Here is a 22295-nt window from a genome sequence, read left to right as displayed (position 1 = left end):
CGTTTTTACGGGAGAAATACAGAACACCACCATGCAAAATAGGGCACTAAAATAGCCTTTCCCTTTTCATTGCACATATTTTCATATACTAACCTGCAGAGGGATGTCGAGTTTGCTGTTATCAAATTAAATTCCGAATGAAAAAGACAACTGTAGGGTTTATTCCAGGGAACAAAGAACACAGCCATGACAAAAAAGATTTCGTCTCTATCCAGCTGGAGAATAACGCCATTGTTTACTTGAAGTGGCGCCGCTTAAAGTTAAATAACTTTGGATTGAAAGAACATAAACACGTGCCGTAAAAACCTGTAAAAAGCTAAGAATCTCAGCTTTTGAACAAGCCCTAATACATGTCTGTAGGTCTAGGTTAAGGTGATCGCTGGCTGTTCGGAGAAAAAAAATGACGAGATAAAAAAAAAAAAAAAACTGGTTGGAAAGCGCTATTTTTTCGCTTGAAACAGCGGCCGCTTAAAGTTATATAACTTTGGATTGAAAGCACATAAAAACGTTCCGTAAAAACCTGTACAAAGCTAAGAATCTCAGCTTTCGAACAAGCCCAAACACATGTCTATGGGTCTAAGAGAAGGAGATCGCTGGTTATATTTAGTCCTATATAGGTCCTGTTGTTTAGATTAGGGCTTAGATTCACCATGGCGTGAAAACACGGTGTTGTCGCGGCTAGTTGCAGCAGCTGATCATACGGCCCAGTTCTAGTCCTGTTGTATGGAAATGCGTGCGAGACAGCACCATCGACCCCCCGTCAAGTTTCATGAATATTTATAAAGCCCGCACCGGAACGCGGAACCCAATGGAAAAGAGACTAATGTAACCTATTCCACCTATGAACTACCTTAGTTTTTATTCATAAACTTATTTTATAATGTTGGCCAATGTTAAAATCGTGGGGTGTATCTAACCGTATGTCAAAAATCACATCAACCAAACTGTGAGATGAGTGTATCTTTACAGCCCTACAATTCATATCTCTCCATTATTTTGTATCTGGCTATGAAATACTCCCCAGATATCTATGTTAACAAGTTGATTCTTGTAAAGACTTCGCTTTTCTGTGCCACAAGATAGATTTTGTTAAAAGGGGTGTTGAAAGAGCCCCCCAATGCAACACATAGGATAAATGGGGTGTTGGAATTCATGCCACTTGAGTCCCTCAGCTTTTACTAGAAATGGGAACCTTAACAGGGCCATTTATGACTTACCTGTGCCCTGACTGGTTAGAGACACCAACAAAAGGCCTATGTGAGTTGGCTTGGAAATAATAGATAGTGATGTCCAAATGATTATGCCTGTATATTCCTTATTCATATTATTGTGCCTGTTTGATGTCAATTGCCATAACATGTAATTCTGTCTACGTTTAAATAAAAAGAACAAATAAATAAAAACCTCTATGTTAGAAGGTTAGAGGAGTGCACCCACCTCCTCTGTGCTCCAGGAGGACACCCGCTTGGCGGTGAGGCCATGGACCTCCGGCAGCAGCTTGCCGTGCTTCTCCCAGCTCAGGCTCAGGTGAGGAGGCTCCCAGCCGCAAAACACAGAGTCATGCAGGAACTGCTGCAGCGATTCTGGGGGCACACAATTTTGACCACCTTTTGTTTGAGTCTTGCTTACTCGCGTGACACTGTTTGTGGGTCATCAGCACCGCCATGGCACCATGATCCACAATACACAGTGCAGTGGTGCTACCCACTTGTTTTGTGTGTATATCTTTGTAGGTCATGAAACTGCCATGGTAATGCTTTTGATGCACTGTCCACAACACCCAGTGCTCCCACACAGAGCCATGGAAATCAGCGTTGGGACAACCAGGGTACAGGAAGTTGGTCGGTGATATAATTCATGTAGATTCAAATAATTCTAAGCAGTGGCTTTCTTTTCACTAGAGACTAAGACAGAACCACTATATAACAAGCAAAGATGAAGTAATAATGAATCAAAATTAATCACATTGATCTTAACGGTCACTTCCCGGAATTATTTTGGAACTATGTCAATGGCGATCTGTGTGTCAAATGCTCCATGAGCTGCCATCTTTGTGTAAAAATGGAACATGGAGGTCAATGGGATTAACCTAACTCTTTCTTCCATGGCTCTGGTCTAACATACACACAGAAATACAAACACACAACAGCATTACCTGTGCCAACACCTCTGCCCTCCCCTTCCTGCTTCACCAGCTGTAGTTTAGCACACTTCATTGCATTCAGAGACCTACAAGCCAACAGAAACAGAACTGTAATTAATGGAGAGCAAAGTCAAGCATATAACAAAGTGCCAATAAGAAAAAAACAGTTGAAACAAAAAGATAAACACATGTGTTTTAAAAGGTGCACTGTGTAATATTTTATTAGTTGAATTCCAGAATGAATGGTGTCCATTTACAAATGTTACATTTTTCATGAATACTTACCACCACCATCAAATTCTAAGTATTCATTATGACTGGGAAAAATGCACTTTTCATACATGAAAATAGATATTTTAACACATTGACTACCAGGCGTTTTTTGAAATGTTAGCCCAAGACTCCCAGCCAGTTTCATCATTTTGTTGTCATTTTCGAACAGCCACCGAATATTTTGTCTTAGACCTACAGACACATGTTAGAACTTGTTCGAAAGCTGACTACTGTTTTTACGGCACCCTTATCTTCTTCCATTCCGAAGTTATTCTACTTTAAGCGGCAGCTACTTTAGCGAAAAATGGCGCTTTCCCCCATTAGAACCAAGAAAAAGCCTTTTTTTGTCACGGATGCGCTCTTTGACTCTCCGAGTTTAAATTGAGGATCTAAATATATTTTCATGCCCCAAAGAGAAGACCAGTCGTTTCCAAGTTAACTATTTTCATGAAAAAAAACACATCACTTCTGTTTACTGCTAATATTATCACTGGAAGAGCTAGTTACTAGTGTATCCTGATGGACATGTCAGGCATTCAATAGCAAAAAGTAGATGCGCCGAAGTACACTCACCAACGTTAGCTTCTGCTGCTGTGTTGTGCTGTTTTTTCATTCCAAACTTCCATTTCCATACCTAATTTGATGACAGCAAACCTCCTTATCCTTCTGTAGGCCTGTGTTTACGATAAGCTAGCAAAGCCCTGACAGGAAGCTAGATATGTTTTGATTACCCAGGCACCTGGATCTGCCGTGAACAGGAAGTGTGCATGATTTCATTCGCTGTAATAACACTCAAAAATACTGTATTGTGATAAGTTGCACAGATGAAATATCCAAATAATGACTTTGTAGGAGTTTTGACTGTAGGTGTTTTCATGATCTATGTGAGTTCTGTTCATCACATAATTCCGAAAATCACACAGAATGTGCATTAGAATGTGTAGATTCAGAATCCACTAAAAAAACTCAAAAACGTTTTTGGGAGCCAACGCATGGGAAGTAAAAACGGGTTTTCCCGTGGTTTGGTAGTCAATGTGTTAAGCTGCAAAACTTACTGTACTTTGGTCATATTAGTAAATACAAGTTCATTATTTAGCAAACGTTCCTGAAAAGATCAAATTTGGCAGTAGACAGCACAGTTTCAAGGAGCAGCATGTTGAAATACCTACTCCGGCCACCACACAGTGCACCTTCAAAGGCTTTTAACTACTTAAATTCCAGACTTCATAAACTGTTATGGTACAGCATGGCTTCATACATTTCATACTACTATATCAAAAACTTAAATTATATTAAAAACTTAATAAAAGCAAACAATAAAGCAATAGCTTTTCAGTTTCTTGCTATAATTAACTAAGAAAAAGAAAACAAAGGAAAAAAAAAACTCTCAAAAATGTCAACTCTGCATTGACACACACACACACACACACACACACACACACACACACTACCTTGACTGGGCCACGTGATTGTCATTGCTGTTACTTGACTCGGGAGTGCTGGCTGGAAGTGGGGGTGCATTAGTCTGTGTGGGCGTGTGCGCCTGTGCCTGCGCCTGTGCCTGGGCGTGCGAGTTGGTGTGGGAGTCGGCCCGGCGAGGCTTCTGGGGGCCAGAGAGGGTGACGGGCCTCTCTCCGCTCAGACGGTCCGGGAGCAGCGCATCTCTGTTCATGTTCACGTCGGAGTATGGGCAACTCACTGACCTGTGGCAGAGATCGGGAAAGATTGACAGTTAAGGGAAGGGGTGACACAGAGAGAGAGAGAGAGAGAGAGAGAGAGAGAGAGAGAGAGAGAGAGAGAGAGAGAAACATCAAAAGGAAACATGCACCACTGAACGGACCTGGAGTCACTTTGTTAGCTACTTTACAACAGAACTTTCAGGACTGTCAATAAAACATTTGATGACAGCAAATCAGATTGCGGTATCTGTTCCCACATGGAATAATTAAGCGGGCTTGCGGAGCAAGGACCATGCAGAGCATGGCCCTTGCAGAGCAAGGCCCGTTTATAGTAATCTCTAAGTCCTGTTTCTTATTATTGGTCTTGTGCAGGGCAGCAGTAAAATAGAAAATGGATCTCCTCCTAGGCCTTTCGAGATAGAGACACCGTTCAAACACTAAAACGACCGGCTCGGCTTGGAGATCGCGTATAGTTATAGGCTTCTCCGTGTCTCTTGTCGTTTTCCCGTTTTTGGCGATTTTGTTAAAGCCTGGGTCCCCATTGGAAACAGTGGTGGAACCTCCATGAACCAAGGTTCCGCCACTCTAGAGATTAGATTGTAGGAGGCTTTTTCGGTCATAAAACATCAACACTTTCACCTAGAAGTTTAGTTGACGCGTTGTTAGCGAGCTCTATGGGATGTCTCCAAATTGTCAAAGTTTCATCTCCCAAATCCCAATACTTTTTAAATGGCAGGTTTGTAAAAAAAAACAGGCCTGGCTCTATGGAGAATCCCAGTCTTTCGAAAAGGGCATTTTTCAAGAGATCAGCGCATGTCCCACACGGAGGTCCATTTGTGCCTGAAAAATTTAACCTATAAACTTCATTCAAAGACTGTTAGAGAGATCACAAGCATGACTCCGATCTGTGAAAAGGACACGTGCCAACTCCTTTTAGTTTTTTTTACAACGATGTTGTAAAGACAAAAAACTCATTCTCATTTTCTCCCCAGTTTAGAGCTCAATACTAACTGTCTTTCAGTCAATCACAACAGGTGCAGCCAGTGAAGGATTCCATTTCAACTGTCACTGTCTCAAGATTCCATTCTTAACGAGCAGGTGCGAGCAAGCATTCTAGAAGTCTATTGTTCATCTCTGCAATGCAATGTAATATAGTCTTGCTGGACTATGCATGACAATTAGCTGCTTGGCTTAGTGGTAATGCATGCCGCTGCATTAGAGATATGGAGGTTGAGGGTTCGAAACCCATCCGAAGCCATGTTGATTTTCTAAATTATATCATATGCAGCGTTCCTTGGCCGAATGTATATCATTTAGTATGGATGGCAAATGTGCTGAATTACAGATATTGAGGTTGGGGGTTCGAAACCCAGTCAAAGCCATGTTGATTTTCTAAATTACATCATATGCAGTGTTCCTTGGCCAACTTAAAATGCCATGTACGTCATTTAGTATGCATGGCAAATGTGCTGGATTACAGATATGGAGGTTGGGGGTTCGAATCCCAGTCAAAGCCATGTTGACTTTCAAATTTATATCATATGCAGTGTTCCTTGGCCAACTTAAAATGCCATGTATGTCATTTAGTATGAATGGCAAATGTGCTGAATTAGGGATATGGGGGTTGGAGGTTCGAACCCCAGTCGAAGCCATGTTGATTTTCAAAATGATATCATATGCAGTGTTCCTTAGCCAACTTCAAATATCATGTATTGTATGTCATTTAATATCAATGGCAAAGGGGTTGGATTACAGATATGGAGGTTGTGAGTTCTAATCCCGCTCGAAGCCATGTTGATTTTCTAAATTATATCATATGCAGCGTTCCTTGGCCGACTTAAAATGCCATGTATATCATTTAGTATGGATGGCAAATGTGCTGAATTACAGATATTGAGGTTGGGGGTTCGAAACCCAGTCAAAGCCATGTTGATTTTCAAAATTATATCATATGCAGTGTTCCTTGACCAACCTAAAATGCCATGTATGTCATTTAGTATGCATGGCAAATGTGCTGGATTACAGATATGGAAGTTGGGGGTTCGAATCCCAGTCAAAGCCATGTTGATTTAAAAATTATATCATATGCAGTGTTCCTTGGCCAACTTAAAATGCCATGTATGTCATTTAGTATGGATGGCAAATGTGCTGAATTAGGGATATGGGGGTTGGAGGTTCGAACCCCAGTCGAAGCCATGTTGATTTTCAAAATGATATCATATGCAGTGTTCCTTAGCCAACTTCAAATATCATGTATCGTATGTCATTTAATATCAATGGCAAAGGGGTTGGATTACAGATATGGAGGTTGTGAGTTCTAATCCCGCTCGAAGCCATGTTGATTTCCAAAATTATATCATATGCAGTGTTCCTTAGCCAACTTAAAATACCATGTATGTCATTTAGTATATCCCCAAAACGCAGAGCTACAACACTTTCAAGATGGCTGAATCCAAGATGGCTGAATTGTTTGGCCCATAACTTCTGACTGGGTGGATGGAGTTTTTCCAAGATTTCTTTTAGCTTTGTTTTCTCAATAGTACTTTGTTTCATCTCTGCCCCAAAAGGCAAGCCCGCTTCCAGCATTTTCTGTGAGAATGCATTTCTAGTTAACCCATTTAAGCCTGATGCTGCCTGATCTTGGCAGTATGGCAGTAACCCCGTTATTATAAACTATTGGTCAACTATTTGTGCATTCTAATGTTGGTAGAGGCCGTATAATAAGTAGGATAACGTATTGTCCACACATGACTATCGGAAAAGATTTCCCTTCAGGATGAAACAAAACCCCTCCTCCTTCGGCATCGGGATGCTGTTCGTCCTGTCTGCAAACATTTTCCTATAGTCAGGTGTGGACATTACATTATCCCCTGTCAAATAAAGTTATCCATACCTGGTTGATTTATCAGATATCTAATAATAGCCTTAAAAATGTTGCTGCGATGAGCTTGGGGACATGCCATGACGAGTGGAATCAAAATCTTGACGGGGTTGAAGTCTGTCTCGTTTCTGGGCGAAAATGCAACATGGAAATGCCCAGTAGCATTCAACCAAACTACACACTGGTCGACCTCCAAGCCAAGACCACTCTCAATCAATTGGGGCAGCTGTTTTTTTTCTGATAGAAATGGTGATAATAATCCACAAAATAGGGAGAAATGTCTAGAAGCCTTTAACCTACTCATGATCACGCTACGCTTTTTGTGGGTATTTAGACCATTCACAGTGGTCTGTCTGTATGTGTGCATTTGTGCTTATTGACCATGGATGCTTGCTTACTACTCACGTGTAGTGTGTGCCATATCGGGGCCCACGGATGTGTCCGACACCGTTGCACCCTGGAGTGGGGCACCCTTGGCCTTGGAGGAGCGGAGATTCAGATCCACCTGCAGCGAAACTTATTTGGTCATGCATACTGACTGACAACTGACAACGAAATTGTGGCTAGCAGAAAGGCTAGGGCTGGGCGGTTTTGGGAAAAATGTGCATCACGGTTTTATTGATGAAAATTGAAATCACGGTTTTCTGCACGTTTTTTTGATAAGCGGCAAAATCTCAATGTTTCTGAAGAAGACAGAAATTAAATTTAAAATTGAGATAAAATCATGAATTTAAAGTAATCTCTTTTTAATCACTTTTTCATTTCAATAATATATTTTATAATTTATAGTTTATATTTATACCTTTATAATTTATAGTTTATATTTCCCTTAATCCTAATTAAGAGAAGATGCAGCATTACATAAAATAGCCTTTACTGTCAGAGCCAACATTTTGTAATACTCCTCTCCACTAGGGGGGCATGCTGTTCAGTCCAAGAAGTGTGTCAGAGTCAGATTATTCAAGGAAGAATGGTTACAAGGGCTGCAGTAGCGCTACATAAAGTAGCGGTTTTGGGCTATTGTTTTCAGGACACCAGCCGCTTATTTCTCGTTCTACACCTGGCAGCATTGATTTCTAGCTCCGTGGTGGTTAGCTTGAGACGAGTAAACACAGTGGAACAAAAGCCAAAACTTACTGAAGAACCACAGAAAGCAAACGGATTTACTTCAAATTTTGTGAATATTTTCACTGAATTAAAGGCCAAATGCAACCTAGAAGGCATTTTGTTTCTGCAGTTTGTGTCATATGGCGATGTATTTCGCAACTAAATTTGTTCAAACATGTAGCAATGTATCTTGTCTGCCCATGATAGTTCTATGCGATTAGCTACTTCAATGGTAGGTTACAGTATATCACGAAAGTGACTACACCCCTCACAGTTTTGCAGATTTTTGAGTATATCTTTTCATGGGAAAGCATTACAGAAATTTCACTTTGACACAATGATTAGTGACCTTTTAACAACATATTTAACCGCTTAAATTTCTTGTTCACTCAGAAAAAAACAAAATACAGCCATTAATGTTTGAACATGCACTCACAAAAGTGAGTACACCCCAGATTAAAATCCGGTAGAGAAGGGGCTATGTTGGCTCGAATCGTCTCGAAATGAAACGAAATGAAAAGGGATGACAAGGGAGGTCATCAGTGTGCGTTTCAACCTTTCTTTGCATTGAACTTTTAAATTTTGAGTCTGCATCTGGCTTAAATAGATTAGTGTGAGATTTGAATGCAATCCTATGGAGAATATCATGATCTGCTTCAGTAGTCGCAGTGCATGTTGACATGCATGTTTCTTTTAGGTGTATTTCAGATTGCCAATGTTGACAGCATTCATGCATCCCCAAACCATGTCAGTCCCACTACCATGCTTGGCTATTGAGAGGATACACCTTTTGTAAAACTCACTTGTTTACCACCACACATGCTTGACACCATCGAAAGCAAATTTGTTTATCTTGGTCTCTTCAGATCACACGACATGGTTCCAGTGATCCATATCCTTGGTCTGTTCATCTCTCTTGAGACCAAGATAAACAAATTTGCTTTAGATGGTGTCAAGCATGTGTGGTGGTAAACAAGTGAGTTTTACAAAAAAGGTGTATCCTCTCAATAGCCAAGCATGGTAGTGGGACTGACATGGTTTGGGGATGCATGAATGCTGTCAACATTGGCAATCTGAAATACACCTAAAAGAAACATGCATGCCAACATGCACTGTGACTACTGAAGCAGATCATGATATTCTCCATAGGATTGCATTCAAATCTCACACCAATCTATTTAAGCCAGATGCAGACTCAAAATGTAAAAGTTCAATGCAAAGAAAGGTTGAAGCGCACACTGATGACCTCCCTTTTCATCCCTTTTCATTTCATTTCATTTCGAGACGATTCGAGCCAACACAGCCCCTTCTCTACCGGATTTTAATCTGGGGTGTACTCACTTTTGTGAGTACATGTTCAAACATTAATTGCTGTATTTTGTTTTTTTCTGAGTGAACAAAACTTTAAGCGGTTAAATATGTTGTTAAAAGGTCACTAATCATTGTGTCAAAGTGACATTTCTGTAATGCTTTCCTATGAAAAGATATACTCAAAAATCTGCAAAACTGTGAGGGGTGTATTCACTTTCGTGATATACTGTATATGGCAAAAACAAAGGCAATATTCACAGGAGTGCAGCTGCTCACACACTTGAGATGATTAAATACATTTTAAGAACTTGAGAACTATTGTAGCCTACTAAAATAGCACCAATTGCCTTTTCATAAGTAATCAGGTAGCCTACTTGAAATGTTCATCAGGATTCATCCATGACAGGATCATCATGTTTCACGCTCACCAGCCTCTTTAGCGCGATAACTAATTACTTTTTATTAGTTCAATAAATGTATTTCACTGTGTTAACAGTCCCTTGTGGAAGAGCAACAGTGGACATGCAGCAGAGTTGAATTGAAGTATGAAGTTCACGCACGAAGTAGCCAGAAGTGAGATACGGTTCATGATGGGAAAAGAAAACAAAAAAAATCGTCTCATCAAAATGTGAACCGTGTGTAGGTGAAAACCGAGATCGCGGTTTTATAACGGTATACCGCCCAGCTCTAATGGCTAACCACTCTGGAAATCCACTAAACACTGTGGCTGTTGAGCCAAAAGTCCTGGTGTACACAGTCAGTTGTTAACATATTTGCGTGTGTGTGTGTGTGTGGGCATCATTATTGTCTATGTACATACTCTGTATATGCTGCAGCGGGTGGCCCGTCTTCGTGCACCAGCCCACTGGATGCAAGTCTGGGCTGTCTGCATCCAGCCAATAATCATACTCATCACCCCAGCCATCAAAGTGGACCTAGTGGACACAAACACATCCATCAACCTCTAGCAAACCTTGCAATTCCAGATATGTCACAATCTACACAGTACTACATTGGTATTGTGGAGCAGAGATGTGGACTTGTGACTTGAGCAAGACTTAAGTCACAAATTGATGACTTGAGACTTGACTTGGCAATATTAGGAATGACTTGTGACATGACTCGGAATTGCATGCTATTGAGTCGAGACTTGACCTGGACTTGACAGTTTTAGCTTGCAGTGACTTGCAATATCATGTGAAGCCTAATTGTGTTCAATTTTTGGCATTTCTCTGTGAAAATCCTACATGAAAAAGAGAAAATAAAATTATTTGCCCTTAACCAGAACCAGTAGGCCCACTATTTTAGCTAAGAATGCAACTTGCAAAGGGGGGCATGCATAGTAGTGTGGAGAGGTATTGAATTTGACCAAAAGTAATTGTCAAGATTGTGCGTAGAGTACATGATGACTTGTGAAAAACTGGTGACTTGGGGGAAAAAATAGACTTAGACTTGATTTGGCTTTGGTACGACTTGGACTTGACCAAATTTGTCTTGACTTGAGTCTTGACTGGAAGGACTTGAGACTTACTTGTGACTTGCAAATGACTGGCCACCTTTGCCAACCTCACCACTTCAACCATCTTGTTAAGACAGACTGGACTGAGCACAAGATTGGTACTGTGGGCATTCCACTCCACAACAGCTATAGTATGCACAGCAATACAGGGTTGGTACGGCACCTTGACTCGATGGTCCTCTGCATCTGAGATGGTGGCCACGCGGATGAGCATGGGGTTGCGGCGGTCCACAGCCTCCACCTTCATGCCCAGCTGGAAGCCATGGGGAGGCCTCTGGAAGGAGATACAACACAGAGTCAGGAATGTTCTACGTATTGCTCAGCACACCTCTGAACTGTGTGTGTGTGTGTGTGTGTGTGTGTGTGTGTGTGTGTGTGTGTGTGTGTGTGTGTGTGTGTGTGTGTGTGTGTGTGTGTGTGTGTGTGTGTTGGATGCGATCGGGCAGCCTCGGTTAAATTCAAGTCAGCTTTATTGTTAATATCTGTACTAGACTAATGAAGGAATCAAAAGTGTGTTACTCAAGACGGGACAAACATGTAAGTGCAAAACAAGACACCATGAACTAATGCAAGGCATCCTAAGTGTAACAAGTACCATTTTTGTAATAAGTTAAGTTTTACCTTATTACTTCAGTAAGGAGAACTAATATTTATCATAATATAATAGAGTAATGCTTCATTGCCCAGCTCACCTCTGCACTAGTGTGTGTGTGTGTGTGTGTGTGTGTGTGTGTGTGTGTGTGTGTGTGTGTGTGTGTGTGTGTATGTGCGCGTACGTGTGTGTACCTGTTTGAAAGCTCTTGCTGGGGCTGCTTGTGATCCCGTCTCTTCCAGGTATCGCTCCCATGAGAAAGAAGTTGGATGCTTATATTCTACAAGATACAGGTACATAATTTTGCACAGGCATAATGACCAAGGACACGGGTGCAAACGGTCATCAAAACCCCAATGGCTGAAAGCCTCTACCATCTGGAACATTTCTTGATTCATGTGCTTGGGTCTGATGTACAGGCTGAAATTGATGGTATAAAAAGCTGTAACTAAAGTAATGCACACCCCATTCAAAAACCTGGGTGTTGGACTAAGGAATAGACTAAAAGACAAAAAAATAACATCTGGAGGACCAAGCTCCGGTCTCCGCTTTCGTCCCTTCAGTCCTGGGGGGTATACTAAGAACATGGTAAAGTGATAAACCAGGCATAGTTAACCTACAGGAAGTGGTACACCTGCTAATAGATATACCTGCAGGCATCTTTTTGTTAAGAAAATGATTATTCCAGGCTCTTCTATTAACTTCACCTGGCTTACTACTGAACCAGCTTCTTGGTATACCCTCCTGATGTTTGGGTGATTTCCCCATCATTAGATGTCAAGAGACACCCTCTAGTGGAAAACTGTGGAACCTCTGGGGTGGGGTGAGCACAGCTCGTCATTAGTCGCATATACTTCGTCATTAGTCGCATATAGCCATTTGATCTGATTTTAAGTACGGTCAGGCATACTTTATGGTACTGTGCACGCATCATGGACCTACAATGATCCAGTCTAGAGTTAGTGTTTGGATAAGCAAAGGGTAAGACGAGATGCATAATCTTACCTGCGGGGGTGGTAAGCGTCAACTCTGCATCCTCACAGTAGCCAACAGGATGGATATACGGACAACTGGCATCACACCTAGACAAAACCATTGCGCAAACACACAAATAATAAATGATGGATTTAAAACAAACAATAAATCGCGGCTGTAACCCATGACTTGTTAAACATCAGAAAATAAGGAAGTGGAGCAAATTTTGCTGGATTGAATGAGATCTGAAAGCCAGAAGAGGTTAGAGTTACAGGTTGCCTCACTCATTACAGAGCAAATGAACATTCCTTCAACCACCTCAGCGATCTGCAGAGGAATCATTTTACAACACTACAGTCCCTGAAGCAATCTGGGGTCAGGTGCCTCGGCTCTTCAGCCAGTGCACTTCAGCCATGGATGCCTAATAGTTAAGAGAGAGATTCGAACCAGCAACATTCTGATGAAGGTAGGCACATGCACAAATGGGAGGCAGAGCGTACCAGTAATCGTACGTGTCTTCCCAGTTGTCGAAGTGGATGAGGAGGCGGTTGTCGACGACTGCGGAGATGGTTGCAACGCAGATGTGGACCGGGTTCTTCCTGTCCACTGCCTCCAGCTTCATACCCGCACGGAAACCCGAAGGAGTCACCGACTGATGCACAAGATGAAAAGGACAGATGACACTCAATAGGTATTTTTATCAACACGCTTGAAAGCAACAAAAACGTTGAACTTCCAACTTCATTTTGATGATAGCAGGCTTACAGAGTTATGCAAGCCACAAAATGTAGATTTTGCTACTGTGTATTATTGCACAGTACATCTTATCAGAATTATTAACCCAACATACACACTATATTATTACCCATGTTTAATAAGGTATAACAATCACATCACATTGGTGAAGGTACACATCTGCGTTAGGCCCTCCTTTTTTAGAATGTGGTATTATTCAGTTGACAGAAACCGATTAATAATGCCAGAATTTTTTATTGAGGTAGAAAATAAGCCAACTACTCATCCAAGTTCAATCAGTGGGGCTTATAGAAGCAACACAACATCAGAATTGTCTTTCACCCCATCACAAGATCATGAACCACTTCAAATACCATACCAACCCTAAAAAATTGTATATTAAAATAAAATAATTTGGCCCAGGGTCTGAACTCATGACTATATTTAAAAGCAAGTTCAAAGTACAACTTACTGTATTGAGACTCTTGAATAGGTGTTTTGGAGCCAGCTGGCCTCTGCAGTTCTTTACATAGGTGCTCCAGTTGAACTCTCCCTCTCGACAACCTGAGGCAAATGGGCAAAAGGTTTTCATTAATGTTAGTCTTTTTTCATTTTCAAAACTCAGTGTGATGGAGACATATTTTCTTTTTTCCAACAAATATGACATCTACAAATGCAATCCTCACACAAAATACACATACAAATATGTGTGTATGGATCTGGTGCATTATCCCACCTTTTGGAAGCAGAAGTTTCAAGCCGGACTTCTCACACCAGCCCGGAGGCTTGATGTCCCAGGAGTCTGCATTCACCCAGAAGTCGTAGCACTCTGGGTAGCCATCGAAGTGCAGCCGTATCCTGTAGCCCTGCACCTGAGAGAAAGAATGAAGGCCAAGGCAGATAGAGAAAACAGTTTAAAACACTTAAAAGTTATTTTATAAAAACCTATGCAACACTTTTAGATGCCATATAAATTTCCTTATATCTTTTTTGTTATTGGTCTTAACATAGCATCAGGACAACTGACATTTTCTGACATTAATTGAGAAACACCATAAAAACAAATTTGAGTATTTTTGAGAACGTACAGTAGCATTATGGAAGAGCCTTTCGGAAGGAGAAGTTCAAAAGTGGGTGCAATGAGCCAAGGATTCTACACCAAAATCCAAGACAAGAGTGTTTGGTAGAATGAGCTGTGGCCAGTTACCTCAGCGACAGTCAGCACACAGAAGAGAGAAGGGTGCACTGGGTCCAGCCCCTCCAACTTCATCCCCGCTTTAAAACTATTTCTGCTCTGGGGGAACGCCTGATGCTGTGCACAAAACACACAAAATTGACATAAAAAGATATTTCGTGTACATTATTCCTCTTTGCATTTAGCATCTTAAAATCCTGAAATATTCTATGGAAATGTGTGTGTTTGCAATGTGCACTAGAGACCGACCGATATGGGTTTTTCTATGGCCGATGCCGATGCCGATATTTAGAGGTCAGAGTCAGCCGATGGCCGATGTGACCAGCCGATTTTTGGGGACGATATGCTATCATATTATCCTTAATTGGCATGCTAAAAATATACCGGTATATAAACAATATTATTTTTCATTTATTTATCCATAACATATGTATTTTATTAATTAAAAGTAACATATGTTCTATTTACACACTTAATATTCATATAGATAGGCCTAGTAGAAATATTATGTAGGCTATTATATAAAAATGAATGTGTAGTGCCTAGTCAGTTAGTCTATTAATTTATTTGAGTATGTTCAGAGTGCCATGATGTTACAACTTCAGATAGTAACTTCAAAACGGCAAAATACATGATATAGAGTTTGACAGTGGAACTGCCATGCCTAAACTTTCCCTATGTTTCAACAATAGAACTTATACCAGAGAGGAAAAACTTCCTCTCTGATAATACTCCATCTCCCAGCATGCTGTGCAGAAAACCGGAAATAGGAAATGCTTTTGCTCTTTCTCAAATTCACAATCAAATCAAACGTATGCGTGAAAACAAATGTAGCCTACATGGTGTGACATTGTTCTAAAACGTTCACTTGTTATTTTTGCGTACTCTTCTATGTTAGTTGACCATAATAGAGACGTATATGCCAATTGCCAACGTAATGTTGCTATGGGAGCACCAAACGTGATTTGAACCGTCTCCAGAGTCTACAAAGGGGTGTGTCAGCCAGCGTCAAGCACAAGCATTTTATTTTAACATTCAGCTTCAAAATAAAATAATACTACATTTCTGGTAGTGTGCTGATGTTTATTATGGTTATTATTGTCAACAAAGTCCGATTCTGAACCCAATAAAAGAATTTACAGTGTCTGTACGGTGAGCTAACAAGCTAACCAATTCAGCCATTAAGAATGAATGGGTATCTATAACAACAACAAACGAAGTGCTAAAAGAGTGCTAATAAAACAAAGATTCACCTTAAATTGAACAGCTTGTGCCACTCTTCATGATCACATATTACCATGCCCAGTTCAGCTAACATCAGTCTTGATATCTTACAGGGTGTTAGTGAACAAAATTACAGTTCACAGTTTAAAATCATTACGTTTGTGATTTCGCTAACAACGTTAGCATGCTAGCTGAGCGATTTTACAGTATCTTTAGCCAGACTTTGAAAGTTAGTTTTGCCTCTTAATTCGAACTATAACAACTTACAATATTGGGTTTGACATAATCACAAATTCAAGCATATTTTCAAAAGACTCCCAACAACTCCAGAAAGTTGCAATGGTGATTTAATAGATAAAATCCATGCGTCTCAATTTCAGGGATAGTCCTTAGGTCAGTAAAAGGCACTCGTGGTCACACAATACTAGCAACTTTGATTTCAACTCTGTTGCCGTTGACATGGGGTGAAAGTCAATCACATGTCAGATTTGCATTAAAATTTCGCTTAGATTTTAATTTACTATTGTATTTTTAGAGCTAAACTTCACACTGGTTATCACCAGCATTGGCTCCAAGTAGCTGCCCCCTGATGTGCCTGATAGAGAGGTGTGACGTTCACGAACGAGCCGGTTCTTTTGAACGGCTCCCTGAAGTGAACTATGGGGACAGGATCACAGCTGGGGGAGCCACTCGACTGTTACTTCGTTCGTTTTTCATTAATTTTAAGCACGTGACATCGACCTTAAAATCGGTGCAACCGAATGAGAAAATCGTCCGATGCCGATTAATTACAAAAATAGCAAAAATCGGTCAATTAAATCGGCCGGCCGATCGATCGGTCGGTCTCTAATGTGCACTACTGCTGTAAAACTATTTGCTATACTGGGACGAACAAAAGCTTTAACTACAAATAGGTAACCAGCTAAAAAGCAGGCGAATGTCAGCAACAGCGCACCCTACCTCCTTGAAGAGCTTGAGAGGGGCAGCTGTGGCTCTCTCCTCTTCCAGATACGCCTGCCAGCTCCACGGACGCTTCTTTGTAGGGGCTGCTGTTACTATGGCGACAAAGAACCAGTAGGGGTTAGATGTTTCAGTGGCGTGTGACATGCGGAAGTGGCATGCTATGATTTACATTGGTTGAAAACACATTTTTCACTGACAGGTTAAGGTTAGAAATAAATTTTGGTATAGCCACAGTTCGACATTACAAACATGGCCGTAGTAGCCTAGCATCACCAAGATTAGCGTCACATGACTGCACTTGGTCTTCCTTTGGCATGTTCTAATACACAATCTATGGGCTTGGCACTTCCGCATGTCACATGCCACCAAAGAACACCGCATCACCAAGGCAACGTGAACAGCTTTCACTTCAGTCAGACCAACATCAGAACCCAGAATGCATTATGCTGGTAGGTCATATGTCTACTGTATGGTACATGCTACTTACCCAATCTGGCCAGTTTGGCTGCTCTTCTACCCTTGCAGGCTTTCAACTTCTCCTGTAAGTGCAAGTGTAAGTGTTTTTTTTTTCAATATTTTTTTTTATTTATTTATTTTTTAACAGACATTGCCACCAAAATGTACACTTCTCCATGTAAATTGGGAATTGCTGATAACCAATCAGATACCTTTGGCTACAAAACCTTCTATAGTAAGACCAGTAAATATTATTTTACTTACTTGGTACCTCATGAAAAAGATCACGTATGTGTATGAGAGCATCGATTTTGGAAATAAATGTACTAAAATTCCACACTGGACCGTTATGATGTTGTGTGCCCAGTTCCAGTTACCTCTTCCTCCTCTTGGTTGTCTTCATCGTCGTCGTCAGACTCCATGAACATCTTCCTCTTCCTCCGCACCCTCTTGCCCAGAATCTCACTCACTTCCCCCGGGGTGGACCTGTGGGCACACACACAAGTCTTCTTTAAGTGGACCAAAACATGATCTGACAGCAAGAGGACTCAGTTCTGTTTTGTTGATATTGTGAGTGTATTACAAAAAGAACCAGCTGCTCTTTCTGGTCCACAGATGTCAGTCCTCTTTTTGATCACACCCAGTCCTCTAGAGCGCTCCTTTAGTAATTACACCTAGTCAAAGGTGTAACTTGGCAGGACTCTTAACCGAACCGTACTGACACCACGTCAACAGAGGTCTCAGTACGGTTCGCTTCCGAGGGGTCTGGGTATGCTTTGGAGCATTCACATATTCACATATTCACAAAAAATGTCACAAACGAGTCACAGGTCTGAGTTCTCTTAAATGGCTGAAAGGGACCAGGTGTGAAAATGCCCGTACGTCCTAATGTTGTGTTGAAATGTTATGCGTCATGTTGTGTGCAGTGTTGTTGCGCATACCTGCCACTAGTGGGCTGGACGCAGACAGCGCTGCAGAACTTGCCCTGCAGGAAAGTGTCCAAAGCTCCAGAGACGCCGCACGACCTGCAGCTCCCCTGCTCCACACTGGCCTCCACCTCAGGGGCTCCTGCTGGGGAGCACAAGTAGCCATGGAGGGCACACATTGAGGAAAGGCAAGACAGACAAGCAAATCCACAACCTTATCTCAATATTTGCGTGCGTGCGTGCGCGTGCACCGGTACATGGGTCCAAATCCCAAAATTCTCCAAATACTTGGAAAATGAACAACTGTATCTTCAGACCTCACATTATTTACATTTCACATTAAAAAGACTGAAATGGTGAAACAAATAATGGTTGATAAATATCTTTGGTATGGCGAGACCCTGCGTGGGTGCGCTTATAAATCAATACATTTACTGAAAAATACAAATGGTGTTACCACCAATAAGGCGATTCAAACTGTGTGTGTGTGTGGTCTGAGGCTGGATTTCTGACCTTGCGACTGTGCTTGGCTGTCTGACTGGGATTCTGGGAGAGGCTTGTGTGTCTCCGACACCTCTTGACTGGTGTTGGACGTAGATACCGGTGCTGGAGTCGCGTCCTCCGCCTCCTCCTCCTTCGGCTCCACCTCAGTCACTATCTCCAGCGTCCCAAACTCGGTCATCCGAAACTGCCATGAGCAGGACAAGTCAATGCACATGCTGCATCATCACACAACAAGCAGTGTCCCGAAAAAAAACACAAACACGCTTTAAACCATTGTTTAAACAGGTGCTCATTAACCCATTCATGCCAGATGCTGCATAGCGCAATATTGAGCCTCGCACCTGAAGTTGCATGACGCAACGCTTAAGGGCCGTACACACACGTCGCTGCTAGTTACTCGCTCAGCGGATGAAGTCAATAGAATGTCTACGTGTTCCACCGAGTCTCGCTGGCGAGTAGGCGAGGAGAGTACAAGCGATGCGATGTGGGCGGGTTCCGAGATAAACTTATTTTATCTTCGAGCGACGCGAGTTAAGCGAGTAACCAATTGGAATGCAGAATACAGATTATTGACAGGTGACGTTGCCCCTGTGGTGTTCTGACCACCCAACTTCTGCACGCCATCACACTTTGGTTAAAAGTGTTGAGGAAAATACATACAGTGTACACCATCAAAGGCTCATATGCATGGTTGTGCACAGCACACGATCAACGTTAAACAGCGTAGGCCTACATTTTGTTTCGTACGGACGTTATTGGCGCGGACAGCGGGAACCATGACAACCAGTAAACAAAATCACCCAGAGCGAGTGGCAAGTAGGCGAGTGAGCAAGTAGCGAGTAAATAGCAGCGACGTGTGTGTACGGCCCTTAAGGCTCATTTGAGATTTTATAATGACAAAAGTTGATATATTAGAGTAGAGTAGAGTAGAGCAGAGTAGTAGAGTAAGTTAACATTATTGATCCCAGGGGGTGAAATTAAGGTGTCAAGTAGCTCACATAAATACACATAATGCCCACATGGACATGAACATTTCAAGACACTATTAAGGGCCGTACACACACGTCGCTGCTATTTACTCGCTACTTGCTTACTCGCCTACTTGCCACTCGCTCTGGGTGATTTTGTTTACTGGTTGTCATGGTTCCCGCTGTCCGCGCCAATAACGTCCGTACGAAACAAAATGTAGGCCTACGCTGTTTAACGTTGATCGTGTGCTGTGCACAACCATGCATATGAGCCTTTGATGGTGTACACTGTATGTATTTTCCTCAACACTTTTAACCAAAGTGTGATGGCGTGCAGAAGTTGGGTGGTCAGAACACCACAGGGGCAACGTCACCTGTCAATAATCTGTATTCTGCATTCCAATTGGTTACTCGCTTAACTCGCGTCGCTCGAAGATAAAATAAGTTTATCTCGGAACCCGCCCACATCGCATCGCTTGTACTCTCCTCGCCTACTCGCCAGCGAGACTCGTAGGAACACGTAGACATTCTATTGACTTCATCCGCTGAGCGAGTAAATAGCAGCGACGTGTGTGTACGGCCCTTTAGAATGAATGGCCTAATGCAAGATGAGGGTCTCAGTCTCAGCTTTTAAATGCAATTTCTTTCATGTTTTATACACTTCAGAGGCTGAGATATTTAGATTTTAAAGGTTGCGGTTTTTGCCAGTGTTTTAGGAAGACACAGGTTAAAATTCATGTCATTTTCAAAGTGTAATAGAATTCACAGACATTCCTTAAATGTTCTGTCATTGCATATTGTCATAACCGATGGCAAAAGTCATTGAAAAGGAATATGAGTGATTTGCAATGGATCAGAGAGGATGTCAGTTTGAGAACAGGTGGTGTAAAACAATATAAAATGATGCCTGTAAATTCTATTACACTTTAAATAATACATGAAATACAAAGCGAATTCCAAAAAAGTTGGGACACTTCAAAATGATGTCATTTTAAAAACATTCAATTCATGCATGATATTGCTAATAACACAAGGTCAACATATCAACTGTTCAACCCAAACAAATTATTGATTTGAGGGAAATATGTGTTCATTAAAAAAAAATACCCAGGCAAATATCAAAAAAGTTGTGACATGTTGTAATAGTCTTAATATTTCTAAAAAATAACACAAGGAAGAACATCATACAAGGAACTATATTGGCTGCCAACATGATTGCATAAAGAAATACCATTTCAGAGAGTCTGTGTCACTCAGAAGTGAAGATGTTGAGGGACTAATTACTGATCTATTACACAGAAAGATTGAATTACCAAAACTGCAGGCATATAATGTCTGTATGTAAAGTTATGTGAAATCATTGCTGTATGAGTTACGAGATCAAGAAATACTCTTAGTCAATAAGCATACTATGACACTTCAACAATGACAGCTGTTGAAAAAATGAGCATAAACACAACACTTGATAAATGCACATGATGCAGACATTTAACAGGGTTGCATGTGGCAAAGATAATTGTAGATGGACTCAGGAGACATGTGAAACTGTCCTCTGATTACTTTTTTAAAACGATGTAGTCATGCACTCTCAGGGTTACACAGAGGATGAACATTTCAGCTTGATTTAGTGATCAGTCTGAAAGACTGCGTATATGATGGTAAGGGGTTGCTGTAGTGCCTTGGTTAACTTATGGTCTTCTTACTCATGTGGAGGATTAAAAAGAATGCTGACTGGTATATACCAATTTAAAACCGCATACATAACCACCAAGGCATTATATTATATTATATTGGATAGGGATGTAAATAAAATCCAAATGTATCGATGTATCGTCCGGCGATTTAATCGAATCGCATCGTATCGTGGGGCATTCTTCAGAATTGAAAAGAATCGAATCGCTGGCCCCTGTGCAATGCCCTAGCTCCATAACACAATAGTAGTGGAAAAGTAATTGGAAAAAATCGAATCAAACCGAATCGCATCGTATCGTGGGGAATTCTTAAGTATCGAAAAAAATCGAATCCCTGATTTAAGAAATCTATACCGTATTGTATCGTCACGAAGGCTGTGATTTACACCCCTAATATTGAAGTGCAGCCTTTAGATATTGCACATAATGATGGCAAATTGCATTCTCTACTATGTTCCAACCATATGGCTACATCATAAGAGTAAACGGGTGATAAAATTATCAGCTTGCAGTCAGCATATGCCATGTCTTTAAACGGTAGAGTATACCGCAGCCACCACCCCTGGCAGAAGTTGAGTCCTGCTCCCTCTGCTAGTAGGGCTGTAACGATAGACTCAACTCACGATTCGGTTTGTATCACGATTCATGACCTACGGTTCGATACACCCCTCGATTTTACATTTGCCAACATTATAATCCTTATGAATAAAAACTATGATAGTTCAAAGGTAGAATGGTTTACCAGAGGCTACAAATCATTTTAAAAAGTTTCTATATAATAATGATGATGCTTGGAAGCACTATCACTACATATCATGAGGTTGTTTTCTGGGCAGATGGGTAACAAAATGTTAAAAGGGCGTATCACGATAATGCCTCCTTGTATCGCGACACAGTATCGTGACTCTGTGTATTACGATTTCTCGGTTCGATACAATATCGTTACAGCCCGAAGTCAACTTATCAGTTGAGCTGCTGAAATCATGTCTCACACAGAAAAATATATTTTTTTGATTAAAATCATAGCATCAATCATAGTATTTAAATTATAAGTTTCTTCCTTTGACTTGTCTTTAGTCTCATCCAACTTTGAAAGCATTTTATTGGCTCCGTCCCAACTTTTTTGGGATTTGTTGCAAGGGTGAAATTGAAA

The 22295-nt window shown here is 41.2% G+C and overlaps 1 protein-coding gene across 2 annotated transcripts in view; it reads right to left on the bottom strand.

Moving 5' to 3' along the window:
- The window catches only part of l3mbtl1b (L3MBTL histone methyl-lysine binding protein 1b), a 28020-nt gene that overhangs the window by 3064 nt on the left and 2661 nt on the right, over positions 1–22295 (bottom strand). Inside the window, exons 3-19 of one of the 2 annotated variants that reach the window (XM_063199184.1) lie at positions 18493–18667; positions 17995–18124; positions 17431–17539; positions 17085–17136; positions 16595–16689; positions 14423–14527; positions 13952–14087; positions 13688–13779; positions 12981–13132; positions 12511–12587; positions 11700–11785; positions 11077–11187; positions 10215–10329; positions 7382–7481; positions 3868–4119; positions 2156–2229; positions 1438–1583 (exon numbers count right to left, since the gene is read on the bottom strand). In XM_063199184.1, coding sequence (XP_063055254.1) covers positions 1438–1583; positions 2156–2229; positions 3868–4119; positions 7382–7481; positions 10215–10329; positions 11077–11187; positions 11700–11785; positions 12511–12587; positions 12981–13132; positions 13688–13779; positions 13952–14087; positions 14423–14527; positions 16595–16689; positions 17085–17136; positions 17431–17539; positions 17995–18124; positions 18493–18667 — 2007 coding nt within the window. The remainder of the gene's footprint in view (positions 1–1437; positions 1584–2155; positions 2230–3867; positions 4120–7381; positions 7482–10214; positions 10330–11076; positions 11188–11699; positions 11786–12510; positions 12588–12980; positions 13133–13687; positions 13780–13951; positions 14088–14422; positions 14528–16594; positions 16690–17084; positions 17137–17430; positions 17540–17994; positions 18125–18492; positions 18668–22295) is intronic. The other variant, XM_063199185.1, reaches the window with a different exon arrangement.

Source organism: Engraulis encrasicolus, chromosome 5 (assembly GCF_034702125.1).
Source record: "Engraulis encrasicolus isolate BLACKSEA-1 chromosome 5, IST_EnEncr_1.0, whole genome shotgun sequence".
NCBI classification, from domain to species: Eukaryota; Metazoa; Chordata; class Actinopteri; order Clupeiformes; family Engraulidae; genus Engraulis; species Engraulis encrasicolus.
This window is presented reverse-complemented; position numbering and strand designations above follow the sequence as displayed.